A 15029-nucleotide genomic window follows, 5' to 3' on the forward strand; every position below is an offset into this window, starting at 1 on the left:
ATTTGAATAGTTTATCTTTGGAAGTTTGACCCATTTTGGCTAAGTTTTTCAAATTGAGCTAAATTTATACATTTAAATCGAAGTTGGCACAGTTAGATTAAGTTTGATTGAACTTGGGTGAGTTTAGCCAAGTCAAGCCAAGTTTAGTACAGTATCATCGCTTAAATCGAGGTTCATATAGTTTGGCCACTTTGGTTCCATATATTCGGTCTTAATTAAGTCCAAATTTGTTAAGTTTATTCTCTTTTAATAGGAGCTTAAAACCAAATTAGCTAACTTAAATTTTAATCTTCTGCTATTAAAGTTGATTGAAAATAAATATGATAACAACTTGACAATACTGGGCCAAACTTGCATTAAATTACTCAAAACACACTACAAAATAAAAAATATATTGACATCTGCCGTCTTTTTTGTTAATCAATATCATAATTTTTTTGGATCACCAAATCCAAATTAATCAAAAATAGTGTTTATACACTATCCATATAATTCAATATAAAAAAGCTGGATTCGATTACTAAAAATATCCAAAAATAATAATAATAAATTAGTATTAGTATAAAATATTAATGAATGTAACCTTTAGTAAGTACCGAGTAAAAGTAATGCAGCTCGGACCTCGCCGGCCCCACTTCCTCTCAAAAGTTACAGATAAAAGAATACAAGACAGAAAAATACCTACGACCGAAGCAATAAGTATAATTAAAATCAGTGTATAAAAGTAGTTCTTTATATTGTGATACCAAAATATCAGGTCGATCTTCATGCAGTCCCCCTGGAAATAATCATGATTAATTTTTCATGAATTTGTCACGACAGGGCAGCAGACCTGCTTTTTCATCTATCTTTGGTGCCCTGCCAGCATATACCGTTAGTGCACTCGGGATTACCATTCCACTTAGGGGGAAGGTATTGTTTGGGAGGGTTATGTTCATTGCGAGCAATATTCTCTCTCAGGTCGGTCTTCACATGGTTTCCTCTGGAAACCATCGTAATTAATTTGTACTAAAGCATTATTATTATATGATGATGTGTGGTGCCAATATAGAATAGACCACCCCTTTTTTTCCCATGGTAAGAGGCAACTAAGGGAACTTAATGATCGAGCGATGGCAGCAGTAAATATTTTAAACTAAGGGAACAACATTATCAAGCGTGGCAATCATTAGCAAAATCCTCGTTTTGAGAAGGCTTTTGTTCAGCATTAGGCAGTTAAGGGACAACAGTTAAAAATAAAATATATAATTTAGTAACATTGATATTCTCTGTTTTCCCTCCCTACGTAATGGGGTCCTGTAATAAGATTATAGTACGTTGGTGTTGACTTTGCATGCAGAGCGATTTAGTAATTTATGTTAAGTTATATTTTTAGTTTTGGTTTTTGCCATTAGATACCATAGGGATACTAGAGGGAGACTTTGTACAAAAGTCGATTGCTTGGGTATCTCTGTCCCATTCGTGTTTCAACCGTGAAGCAGCTGTGTTTGCATGACTGTGTTTCGGTTTGAAGGGTGGGATATGGCGTGAATTTACTGGGTACAGAGGAATAACACCCGAGTCCTCAGGAATGGCAACGCATGGGGGGTATCATGGGCGAAACAGTATACTCTGTTATGTCCATGATACTGCTCATGTCTATAGGCGACGGTTACCACTTTCTATCAAGTGGGCCGTCAGCTTGTTTGCCATTCTAAGTTGTAAAAAAAAGAAAGATACCAAATAGCGCAGTTTGTCGAAAAAGTCGAAGTATATTTAACACATTTAGTAATTATGCAGCAATCGTTCTGCGTTATACCTACTAATATTTAAATCATTATCTGTGTTAAGAATAGCTCCAGAAGCGTTTATGCTGTCTTTGATTTTATAGCTGTGGTAGTCGAGTATTCTTTGATTTTTGCTGTCGGATATCATTTTTGAGATGTGTTACACACAGACATTATATTTGTGGTTTTACATTACCTAAAATAAATTAGAGCAAACATTTGTGCTGTCTCTGCAGCGCATTTAAGCGTAGATTGAGGATTATGCATTTAAGGAATTATTTTTATTGGTTCTATCTATTATCACTTGATTACAAATGGCGCTGGCAAAAAAAAAACAAGTGTATTTATGTAAATCTTGAATTATATACAGTGTATTTAAATCTTAAATATATAGATTGGCAATGTAAAAGAGAGAAAACATAATAACATATATGTTACTGTGAGATAGAAAAACAGGGCATAATTTACATAATATATGCCCAAAACTAATATGGGAGTATTAATAAAATAAAATCTTATTATTTTAAAATTTTGAGTGTAATTCTTTTTAAGTGAATATAGTTGGTTAGAATTAAATGTGTTGTACTTAAATATAACTTAAATCGGAAAAAAAACTACAAAACTGTACATTTTTTATGTATTTACGCTGTAAACATTTATATCTTAAATCATAAACTTAGTATAACTTACATAATAACAGACTGGAAATAGAATCACAAAAAACGAAACGTAAAAGTGATTACATTTGGGTACGTGAAATGTAAGCGTGACCATGGAACAGTGCTGTACATTAAACATTCTATAGTTAAATGATTTATCGACATTGATAAGTAAATTCAAACTCAAAGCTTTTAAAGAATTTTATTTAACAATTAAAAGTTAACAATAATTTATTTAATTTCAGTACACATGTATATAGTTTGTACATATTGTGTACTGAAAAATGTTGTAAAATTAATATTTTTTTAAACCAAATATCTTTAAAAATGTTATGCAATATTTAATATTAATATTTTTTTATGTTTGTTATCTCAGAATTTACAAACCAATTCAGATTTTTTTTCAAGAACATAGATTATTTTTTACATTGGTTCAATAATTTAATGTTTTAAATCAAAATAATTGGTTTTACCACGATCAGTGTATGAATATATCATCATTCTTAAAGACTGATGTGTTATACTTCTATAGTCTGTATTTTTTTTAACTAGAGAAATTGTCCCTCTCATGTTTCTGCCGTTAAGCAATTGTGTTTGTATAGTTGTTTCGGTTTGAAGGATGAGATATGGCAGTGAAATTACAGGGTAACACTTTAGTCCTTAGGAATGGCAACGCATGAAGGGTATCTTGTAAAACAGTATACTGTGTTATGCCCATAGTACTGCTCATATTTATAAGCCAGGGTTACTGCTTTCCATCAGGTAGGTTGTAAGTTTGTTTGCCATTCTAAGTTGCACAAACAAATATAATGTCACATTTTTTCAATTCGATCGAAAAGATTTATTGTACATAAAAATATATAGTCATGGGTTTATAGTAGTTTCAAAGTGTATAATATGTAACATTATGCCCAGCATATTAATATCTAAACTAGGCCTAGCCTGTATCTTACGACACCAATGCCTTCAATTAGATACATATTATCGTGCAGTTTCGCTATATTACAATAGTACAAGATTCAGTAAACAACATGTTTTATATTACTAAAACAAGATATCTTTAAAATAAATTACAATGTTGTATCAAAAAATGTGGTATTATTAGTAAAATAAATGTCATGCTCTGTATTGTTCAACTGATCATTACTGCGATGAAAAAAAATGAGACAGATGAGACCCTATAAACTATGAACATCTGCAATTATGAATGGATTTCGTTTTTTTAAATTAATATTCTTTTTTCTTCCCCGTATGATTTTATTTTCTATGATGACTGATGGCTACATAATTTTCAAATTCACTTGTATATTTTAAACAAATACTCAATTACATATATAGATATAAATTCATCTTCACGCATGCACAGTTGCATTACTTGACACCAGAACAACAAATAAGTAGCGATTGGGAATGGACATAGATACGGGACACATTAGGGCAAAAAACTATTATCTATGCCCTTCATGTATTATAACTACCATATAAAAAGAGTAATGCTTTTTTATAGCTATGTACATATTTAAATATATACACTACAAAACGTAAAAATAATTAGAAATTATTTTACTCATACTACTGCCAAATCAGCTTCGACATTAGCAGTTTGTCAGTGACGTGGTACTAATATGAATAAATCATTTAGTGATTAGAAAGCAATTATTCTATGCAATACAATTATTTTTAATCGGTAACTATGTAATCACAATGTGCCAATGTAAGAATTATTTATTTAGGTAGCTAAATCCGCATTTATATCGTCGGTAGTCTGACAAAGGTACCTTTTTTTTTTAGGTGTTCTATAATCTGTGGTACCTATATCATTATGGAGGATAAATCATTTTACTATTTATCTACGTTGATATTATGATGGACTCTATGCGTAGTATAGCATAGATTTATTATATAAAAGTACTATAAATAATAATAGAAATAAATAATACTAATATTAACAAATAATAGTAATAATAAAATTCGACCTACGCATATGATCGACTGACTAAACACGGAGCAGCCGCACGCAGATATATATATAGACTATATTATAGATTTGTAATGTATCCGCATACTTTAACAGACCTATTCCCATAACTAACTAGTTGTTTACAATAACTTTGTAGTATAAGTTGGTACAAGCAATATAATACTCTTTACGCTATTTATAATTTATTTATAACAGTAATAGTAAAAAAAGTCCTTATTCTTAGGTAATAATTCAAAATAGTGCCATAGACAAGATTTTTTTTTAAATGTATATTGCTTTATTTTATCTATGCACTAAAATCGAATCACGAATGTGTTTCATTCATTCATTTACTTGCTAGGTCCTCCTTTTTTCCATTTATATCTTGGAAAAAATGGCTGATAATAAATTATATGAACTCTTGGGTGTTTCTAGAAATGCAAGTGAATCCGAAATAAAAAGGGTAAGTTATATAATTCATAAATTAATCTATAAAGGCTTTCATTAGTCTATTTTATCGTATCTTGAAAAATCACATGTCATTTCGACTTTGATGCTTGCAATTTTAATTCCATTGTCCTAGGCCATTGGTTACTTAGTTTTTATTTTATTTTTTACAGAATTATCATAAACTGGCCAAGGAATTTCATCCAGATAAAAATCCTGCTGCAGGTGACAAGTTTAAAGAAATTAGTTATGCATATGAAGTATTATCTGATCCAAAAAAACGACAAACGTATGATAAGTATGGATTAAAGGGGTTACAAGAAGGTGGTGGTCAAGGAGGTTTTCCACCTGAGGAGTTTCTTGGTCACTTTTTTGGTGATATATTTGGAATGGGAGGTAGTAGAGACAGAGGCCCAGCTCGTGGGGAAGATACTATTCACCCACTTAAAGTATCTTTAGAGGATATGTATGTTGGAAAAACGGCAAAGTTACAATTAAGTAAAAATGTCATTTGTGGTCCTTGTAAAGGTATTGGTGGAAAGCCAGGATCAGTTGTATCTTGTAAGGACTGCCATGGACAGGGTATAAAAGTGTCTTACCAGCAGATTGCAGCCCATATGACTCGTCAATTCCAAACACGCTGTCCCACATGCCATGGGCAAGGTGAAACAATCAACGACAAGGATAAGTGCCCAAAATGCAAAGGTAAGAAAGTACTAAATGAAACCAAAATATTGGAGGTCCATATTGACAAAGGCATGCGAGAAAATCAAAAAATTTACTTTAGAGGGGAAGGTGACCAGCAACCAGACACTCAACCTGGAGATGTTATTATTGTGCTACAACAGAAGCCTCACGATGTGTTCCAAAGGACTGGTGATGATCTTGTCATGAAGCATGAAATTACCTTGACAGAAGCATTGTGTGGTTTTCAGTTTGTTGTTAAACACTTGGATGGTCGGGATTTACTTGTTAGACACTCTGCAGGTGAAATAATAAAACCTGGAGATTTAAAAGGAATACAAGGAGAAGGTATGCCACAGTATAAGAACCCATTTGAGAAGGGTAATTTGTACATAAAATTTGATGTTGTTTTTCCTGAAAATAACTTTGCCTCTGAAGAGAAGCTCAAAAAGATTGAAAGTATATTACCACCACGTCCAGCTTTTGTTATGCCAACTGGTGAAGATGTTGAAGAGGTAAATCTGATGGAGTACACTGCCAGCGAACGAGGCAGAGGCCGTGAGGAAGCCTATGCAAGTGATGATGAAGAGCACATGCATGCTGGTCCTGGTGTACAGTGTGCTCATCAGTAGTTCAATTAAATCCTCTATGGATTCCTACTCAAACCTCACACTATGTAATTTTATATAGGTAGTTTAATATAAATATAATTATCTACACCTACATATTTTACAAGCTGATGTGTTGACAACTACAAGCTATTATTTGTGACCCCAATTGCAAAATGCAACTTGAGATCAAAGGCCACAATAATCCAATTGTAGATTTATTTATATTTGTTTAAAATGCTAGTGAGTTTTTTTACATCATGCAATTCATTCCAGGGACTTTTTGTATGGCAGAAGCAATAATCATTAATAATTTTAATGTAATTTTGTTTTATTTGATATCACTAACATGTTTATCCACAAGAAATTCCATCATAAAGTGTGTAGTTTAACATTTTAAGATTGTAAACAATATCTATTGGTAACTTGTGTAATTTTGGTTGTTTTTGTATATGTATGCAGTTATATATGAATCATAGTATAAATTTATGGAGGAATTTCTTAAAAATAGGGCACAAATAAATAAAATAAACAATTTTTATGTAAACTTTAATGATTCTTCAAACAGTCACCACAACAATTATGGTTATTGTCACTGAATTATGTATTATGCTCTGAAAAATAAAAATGTAGTGATAAACATAATTTCACTTTAAATAAAATGTTATAGAAATGTTATCAATACAAAAAATATACTCCAATAACAATTGTGCTCATAGGTGAACACAATTGTTATTGTAATATGATTTTCCTACTATAATATTTTTATAACAATTTGCAAGTGTTTAATCATAGAAATGTAAGAATCTTAATCTGTCAATCAGTTTGTATTGAATGGCAATCATCAGTTCAGTGCTGCCTCCATCTGTTCTAAATAAATGTATGTATGACTTGAATAATTATTATTTTTAAGTAATTATCATTTCTGTCTAACAGATAAATGGGGAAAATATATATGCAATACATTGAATTTTTTTTTTTAATTTTTTTTGTTTCATATATATATAATACTTGTCACATTTTAGTATAGCCTAACTATTTTCAGAACATTACAGGCATTACTGGACCGACGACAGCCTGTTAATTTATACCTTTTTTACGAATTGAAGCCATAGACTCAAAATACTTTTTATAATCTTTCTTGCTTCTACAAAGTATATTTAAATTAATTTGTTTCATTCCTAATTCACGTAGTTGTGTTAATCTTTTTTCAACTGTCTTCGGCGAAGCAGATAATATCCTAGGTTTTGATGCAATATCTTCCAATTCAAAGCCTTCCTTTTCGAGAAAATCTAAGAAATGTTTAACCTTGAACAGATGATAAAAATATTATTTTTAATTTTTATAAATAATTATATACACCGGTAAGTATCTAATCATCTCTTTTTCTGTTTTATGATATATTAGACATAGCGTCGTATTTATATTTAGGAGGGACACATTTCTAAGTTTCCAGTTTTATTGTGAATTGTGTAACTTTGTCATCGGGTCATCTTAGTCTACTTAGAACCTCACTAAATATGATCTTGCGCCATTCATATAAATGGTTAATTTTATAAGTGCCTAGAACTGTTTTCACTAAGCCTAAAAAACAAAATCTGCAATCAAATGTTTCTTATTGACGAATGACATGCCCAAAATGATGCTATCCCTATGAATTTAAAATCTTCGTAAAAAATATTTTATTCACCAGATATATCATCACTAGCAAATCATATCAACGACGAAGTTGGGCCTAATTTCCTCTATGGTAATAAACACGGTCATAGATGTGTATAAATAAATATATCAAACATAAAGTAGTAAATAACCTTGGTCACTCGAATAGTCTTTAAAGCCGGTATTCTCAGACACATCTCTTCAACATCTTTCGAAGATATATTTAATCGATTTGCTAAATAGATTTGAGTAGATTTAGTCTCCCCAAGTATATTCTTTGTTTCCTGACATATTTGTACATACCTGAAAAAAAAAAAATACTCGATCATTACAAAGGCAATTAAGTACTTCATAATTTACATAATTTGGTTTGACTAAGTCTTTGATTATATATTAATGACTTGTGAAAATGATATATACCTAGTCCAGCCATAAGTTATGTAACAAATGAAAATGCATTTATTTTTATGTAGTAATGTAATATTAATAAAATTTATACCTACATATTAGTCTCAGCAAAAAATAAAAAAAATATTCTATTCGAAATTACAATCTTTGGCTTTTATATGTCTGGCCATGAATCTATGGATTTACGCACTGTTTCTAAGAGAAATTTCGCCATAGCTTGCTCCAAAGATTTTTTAAGAGAATCAATGTCACCGTGTCGTTTAGAGCAGGCCATGTTCTCTAAAACTGACCATAATTTGAAGTCTAAAGGATTGAGGTCTGGGCTAGATGAGAGCCAGCCTTCAGCTCTTATAAACTCCGGAACGTTGGTTTCAAGCCAGGCTTGGGTAGTTCTTGCCTTGTGACCAGGTGCAGAGTCCTACTGGAAAATTCATGGTATATTTAAAAAAAAATGTATTGCTGACAGGTTTCACGATACGATCCAAGACTGTATCTTGATACATTTTGACTGAAGTTTTCACTATTTTTTTTACAATAATGTAGCTTTGCGACTCCTTGATAAAACTTGATAGGATGATGACCATGTTGTACCTTTCCCACCACATGAGCAGCTTCTTTAGAACTGTGAGTTTACACTTTATCAGTTTGCTTATTATAGTTTTCTACAATCGTGAAAATTTTTTCATCAGTAAAGAAGATATTGCTGTGCCTTTCATCTGCGTATCGCGACAGGCGTTTTGATCGATCCACTCTCTTTAATTGTAAAGATTGATTTAGGGCTGTATATCGACGATAAGCACCGAGCTTCAGATCTTGTTTTATAATACGCGACAGACAGAGTCGCGAGAATCTTCATAAGATTTTTTGCTTCTTAATGGGGTTTCGACGAATTCTGGCTTTAACAGCCTTTGTAGTTCTAACAGCACGCGGCCACCCCGATCTTTTCTGGTCTTCGACAGTATGCTGTATCTTTTGATAGTACGATATACGAATATACGGCTGATACTAAGCTTTTGAAGTGTTTGGAATATGACCGACGGTTCCATACCCACTTTGTGCAAGGCGATCACTGCAATTCATTTTCTTTAACACCCCATTCTATATTGTAAATTGATAATGAACACGAAAAAATATGTGAAATAGCGCGAAATAGAAAAAAAAAAACTTTAAAAGAATAAACGTGTTCCAAATTCAAAATAATTAAAAAGTTGAAAAAAAAAAAAATAATTTTTATGTAACAGTATTTATGGCCAGACTAGTTTGTAACTATCACTTATGATTTGTCTACAGTGAGGAGTTGATGCGTGTCGAAGCGAATTTTTCAATTGATACGAAATCACAATGACGATCTCTGTAGCGCAGTGATACGATGCTTTAAATGAGGCCCTGGATTCAATACTCTGTCGAGCCAATTTAGGAAAAACTTTTCTGAATTTATTTGGGTGTAAGCGTTCTGGGTGAATTTCTAGATGGTTGTTGTCATCTAGAAATTCACTTCTTCTTCTAGAACTTGAGTTCTTTATAAAAACAGAGTTTTATAGCTTGAGAACCAGGCGATATGTGTGATTGTGTAAAAAAAGGAAAAATTTGGTAAAGGAAATTACAGTTACCTTAAATTTTGCAAGAAACAAAAAGCTTTTTATGTATGAGGTATTCCTAAATTCGGATTTACGTTGTGAAATTAGACTCTCGATTAATTTCATAGTAGTATCATATCGTAGTAGATAGTATCAAATGTAAATATTTATTTGTAACGTATGCAATAACTTCAGGACACCAAAATAATTCACCATTAAATTATTAAATAAAATTATTATTATGCAACAAATTTCCTGACATTTGTTTTATGTACTGCAAAACTAACCGCCTTAACCCTTATTAAACTCGAGTGTCATTATAATATTCTGGTCAACGCCCGATTTTACGTAAAATACAGTTGATTCGATTAGTTCGATTTCGAGGAAACAGTTATGCGTGCCTTCCGACCACCCAAAGATCAAACGCTATAGCCGCACGTCGCATTCATCCTGTTTAGAATGGTCCTGCCATGGAGTGTACACTAATTTCATTACATTTGTTTTATTTATATGGAGACGATTAGCGAAGCTGCTGGCAGTTGACTTCGCATTTTTTTCGTTAGCCGCCGCTTGATGTTATGATTCACTGGCGAGAGAATACAACATATTCTCTAAGATAAACTTAGTCGTGTATTAAAATTTAATTCAAATTTGTTCAGTCGTTTAAGCGTGATTGAGTAACATTTTAGACTTGTTAAAATTTTAGACACCTTTATACACTTGCACGTTTATAATAATATTATGAACGTGCTCGAAATCTGTAGGCAAAAATTGGGAACAACTTGGTCAGATTACGTGTTTAGCGCCTTGTCCTTCAATAAGATAGTCATACAGTATTCTGATTTACTTCCTATATACTGAATATAAAAAAAAAATTGGTAGTATTTACCAAAGACACTGTCTTTGGTAAATACTAATTTTTTTTTACCAAAGACATTAAATAGATACTGAACCAACTACTAGAACTCAACCATTTTATCATTGGTTGATTGAGACTAATCTCAATGATCCATCTTCATATTTACGTCAGCCACGGTCGTACAAATACCTTGCTAATACCCTATCAGCTTGACCTCCACGCGGTCTTTCTAGAAAGTATTGGCAGCGGCGGCCTTACCCATTGCGAGGTTCCGAGCGGTAGGTTTTTGCGAGGCGCAATAGGCTGGGTTACCAGCTAGGTTTACATTATAATATTAAAAAAAATAAACAAGTACAGTATCCATATTACTAACGAGTTTTACAGAAATCATGATGTATGTACTTGGGTGGAAAAAAGACTAGTGTTGCCAAAGTAATGCAAAACGATTGAATAAACTTAAATTTAGTACTAAAAATTTGCTTAAAAGTCGTTCATGACAAAAGAAATAGCTAACCAAACAATACTGTGCCTAATAATTATGTACCTAGCATTGCTGCTGGGAGCTGATTATAACAGCAAACAGCGCAAATAATTGTTGTCAAAAAAAAAAAGATGTTTCGAAATCGATTACTGCCTAATGGTAGCTGGATAAAATGCACTCTTCTATAACAAATAGCGACCAAGTGACTAAAGATAGAATTAACTCATAATAGGAACTAATTCCTAAATTACTGCAAAAGCAGCACCAAGTACGCTCATTAATGTGTTGTAAGTAAAAAAATAGACGGCAAATATCAAACAATTCTGATTATCCCAAACTGCTGTAAGATTTATATATATATATATATATATATATATATATATATATATATATATATATATATATATATATATATATATATATATATATATATATATATATATATATTATTGTATTACTAGAATACAAATTGACACATCACCTGATGAAATGCAAGAACCGTCGCCTATAGACTTGAATGCACTATATACATGACAGAATACACTGTAAATACTCATCGTTGTTGTTAGTAACGCTCATGCATTGCCATTCCTGAGGGCTATTACTAGATAAGAAGTAATTATAGGACCGATTTGTAAATTATGTGAGATATATTTGTACAATTATATGATTTTGAGGTCACATCTGATATTTCTTTAATTTATTATTGCGATCTGCTAAGTCATTCAATCAAAAAACTGTACAATATTGCTATATGTTCATATTACATGATCTCTAGATTAAACAGTGCATGGACACCATTACCGGTAATAATTTAGTAAAATCGAGTACATAAATAATAGACACCTGTTCAAAATGTCCTCAGAACATCGAACCATCCATGGATATAGAATATCAATATCCATATCTTTAATTCTTTGTAATCTTTCTCGTATTGTTGTACTATGATATTTGAGTACCCATAGATCTCTTACAATGCGGTCTGCTGACACACCCATTTCTGCAAACATAAATGTATGTTAGCCACATGTTCAATTGTGTTAACAAAATCTAGTAAGTACTACTCGTAAACCTAAATTACAATAGCGTGATACTAGCTCCATGCATTGTAACGAAATTAAACAGTTTAATATTACACGCATTTTGCGCTAATACCTACTAGTAGTGTCTTCAATAAAATTTACATTATGACACTAATATTAGCACATAATGGGACAAGTACTTATTTTTAAAAAAGTTTTGTTTATTAGTCATCGCGAGAGAATGGCTAATGGGATTTCGATGATAGTTTAAACATTAGTGGGCTAATTAATCATTACTTGCAATTTGATTATATACAGACATGCCTGATCTTGAAATGAGAATCTTCGTTTATTATGTATTTGTGGAAACATCTTTAGCTATCTTAATGTTTGTATAAAGTAACTACTATAATAAAATTTTACATGTAGGTAAAAGGTAGTTTAATAATTATATTGAAACAAATGGGAGCCCTAAATATTATAATATTTAGGGCCTTGCTACATTACAATATAACTAAAATTTTAGCATTTTTTTTTATAAAATAGGGGGCAACCAGGTATTTGGCTCATGTAATGGTAACTGACTACCACTGTCCATAGGCACCCACACATCCGACTTCAGGTGTGTAGCTGACCTTTTAATGACCTGAAAATGCTTTTATCTTGGAAGTTATAATGGCATATCTGTTCAGAAACACTGCTGTTGGGAGTTTAGTACATGTAATTTGTTTACTATGTTGCCTACATAAAAAGTTGGACTGTTATAGTATATAATATTGTTAAATAAAACATTTCTTACCTAATAACACTTCCAATGAACTTTTAAGCCAATTAAAAGACAAACTATAAATAAAAGTACGACGAGCTAATTTTGAGCTTAAAAGTGCGGTTGGATACTGAAAATATTAAAATAAAAGTAATTAATAAATGCCACACAGTGAACAGGTATTACATTCACCACAATAGCAAGAGTTAATAAATGTCTCTGATCTCCTTTAGGGATTGTAGTCATACATATATTTATTTGAATTTTAGTACAGAATCATACTAATTGTTTAGTCATCATATTTTTTAAAATGGAATGCAAATAGAATTGTTATGCTATTTGTAAACACTGGTGGGGCTCCAGTGAGAGATGATAGGTAAAGATAAAGGCATGTTAGCAATCAAACTGTGATGAATTTACCAGAAATTAACCATAATAGTTTTCAGTACAGACAATGCAGAAGTCAACCGGAAGGAGTATATTATTAGCAATGGAACTCTTAGAATCCATTACTAATAATTTATGAAGAATAAAAAAAAAAAGCAAACATAAATATTTGTCAAATGTTAATTTAGAACAGTTAAGTAAAGCTTAAGAATAAAATAATGAACTTATAGTAGTTCTCACATTTAGTTGTGAAGAAATGTAATATAATCTATTTTTACAATATAAGTTATTTTCATCATTTTTAGTGGTCTTGTATACATGGAGCAATGTCTTTATAGGCAGTTTATAAAAAGGTAAGGCATCTTCTGCTGTTTGAAAGTTCAGTAGTGAAATTATTTTATCTTTGTGCACACCTGTAAAATAAACAAAAATAGTATTTATAATAGTATATATATACATACTAAAGGAAACTATATGGAAGATATCTATTTAAAAAATAAAAATATAAGGGGTCTTAATAAGGCTAACAGATGATAAAACAATCATTTTTAGAAATTTTGTTTGTTTGTCTATATGTTTCACCACCATTACATAAAAATTATCGCACCAAATTGGATGCAATCTATACTAAAATGTGATGCATATTTCATCTTGGAATTCCATATACAAGTGATCTATTTCATGTCGTTTTGCTTCTGATCCAGGCGTAACGCCAAAAACTAATAGTCAATATTTCTTTTTATTTAATTTCAATAAAATACATACCGTCACTTCCATTTTCAATAGATCCCTTGCTTTTGCTTGCAACACGTGTTTTTGATCCATAGTACAACTGACTACATTGACACAAACACGGAATCGGTACTGAGAATAACTTTTTCCATATCGACATATAATTTGGTCGAAAAAGATTAATAGAATCCATCATTAAATGTCTTGATATAATAATCATATTTATTTGTTATTTAATCACTTTCTTCTGTATATGCTTACTTGTAGTCGAAATATATTTTATATTGAAATTAATAAAAAATATTTGATTATTTGCTATGACTGACTGATAAAATTTATAGAAATAATAAATATTGTTTATAATTGTTTAACAATTTAAAAACCAAAGCCCAAAATAATATTTCAAGTAACAACTGAAGCTGACATTGACAATTGAGATTACAGGTATGATCCTTAATCTATGCTATAGTCTCTCTAATGTGTGATCCGTGCCTACTTTTTCTAATCAATGTTCAAAATTGTTAGATAAATAATCATGTACATGATAATGATGAATAATTTTTTTATACTACTATTTGTACTAGTCACATTGCTATTAGAGTGGGGACGGCGGGAAAGGGATTGTTAGCAATATCAGGTCGACCTCCACGTGGTTCCTCTTGGAAGCTCGTTGAATTCGTCACGACAAGCTAACTGACCTGCTTCATCCTCAGCTATCATTCTTCACTGGTGCCCCGTCGGTGTATACCGATGGCACGGGTGGGGATGCCATTCAATTATCACCCATTAAAAAATATATATTGTCAGGTCGACCTCCATGTGTTCCCCGTGGAAACCATCGTGCTGAATTTCAGGTGTATTCATCACGATGGGCTAAATGATTTGCCTTTTTATTCTCACCTATCATCCCTGACTGGGGTCCCACTAGCGTATACCGTTAGCGCAGGCGAGGTTAACATTCCATTATCATCCATTAATTTATTGCATGTAATGTAAGTAATGTATAGTATGTAA

The 15029-nt window shown here is 31.6% G+C and overlaps 2 protein-coding genes across 2 annotated transcripts; one reads left to right on the top strand and one right to left on the bottom strand.

Moving 5' to 3' along the window:
- Nucleotides 1-4699: 4699 nt before the first annotated feature.
- LOC113517097 (dnaJ homolog subfamily A member 2-like) lies at nucleotides 4700-6443 on the top strand. The gene is made up of 2 exons (XM_026901656.3): nucleotides 4700-4848; nucleotides 5006-6443. Exons 1-2 carry the CDS (start codon nucleotides 4780-4782, stop codon nucleotides 6146-6148), a joined length of 1212 nt encoding a protein of 403 aa, XP_026757457.2. The 5' UTR covers nucleotides 4700-4779; the 3' UTR covers nucleotides 6149-6443.
- Nucleotides 6444-6654: 211 nt separating this feature from the next.
- On the bottom strand, nucleotides 6655-14435 carry LOC113517098 (transcription termination factor, mitochondrial). The gene is made up of 7 exons (XM_026901657.3): nucleotides 14049-14435; nucleotides 13524-13696; nucleotides 12930-13026; nucleotides 11955-12108; nucleotides 7936-8086; nucleotides 7216-7432; nucleotides 6655-6738 (listed from the first exon to the last, which is right to left on the bottom strand). The coding sequence occupies exons 1-7, from the start codon at nucleotides 14233-14235 to the stop codon at nucleotides 6725-6727; spliced, it is 993 nt and encodes a 330-aa protein (XP_026757458.2). The 5' UTR covers nucleotides 14236-14435; the 3' UTR covers nucleotides 6655-6724.
- Nucleotides 14436-15029: the final 594 nt, after the last annotated feature.

This window comes from Galleria mellonella, unplaced genomic scaffold (genome assembly GCF_026898425.1).
Source record: "Galleria mellonella isolate WM207_F2 unplaced genomic scaffold, CSIRO_AGI_GalMel_v1 utg72, whole genome shotgun sequence".
Classification (NCBI taxonomy): Eukaryota; Metazoa; Arthropoda; class Insecta; order Lepidoptera; family Pyralidae; genus Galleria; species Galleria mellonella.

Coding starts and splice junctions, on each gene's coding strand:
- LOC113517097 (XM_026901656.3), top strand. CDS start 4,780: ATGGCTGATAATAAATTATATGAACTCTTGGGTGTTTCTAGAAATGCA. Junction 4,849..5,005: donor GTGAATCCGAAATAAAAAGG/GTAAGTTATATA, acceptor TATTTTTTACAG/AATTATCATAAACTGGCCAA.
- LOC113517098 (XM_026901657.3), bottom strand. CDS start 14,235: ATGATTATTATATCAAGACATTTAATGATGGATTCTATTAATCTTTTT. Junction 13,697..14,048: donor TATTGAAAATGGAAGTGACG/GTATGTATTTTA, acceptor TTTATTTTACAG/GTGTGCACAAAGATAAAATA. Junction 13,027..13,523: donor ACATTTCTTCACAACTAAAT/GTGAGAACTACT, acceptor TAATATTTTCAG/TATCCAACCGCACTTTTAAG.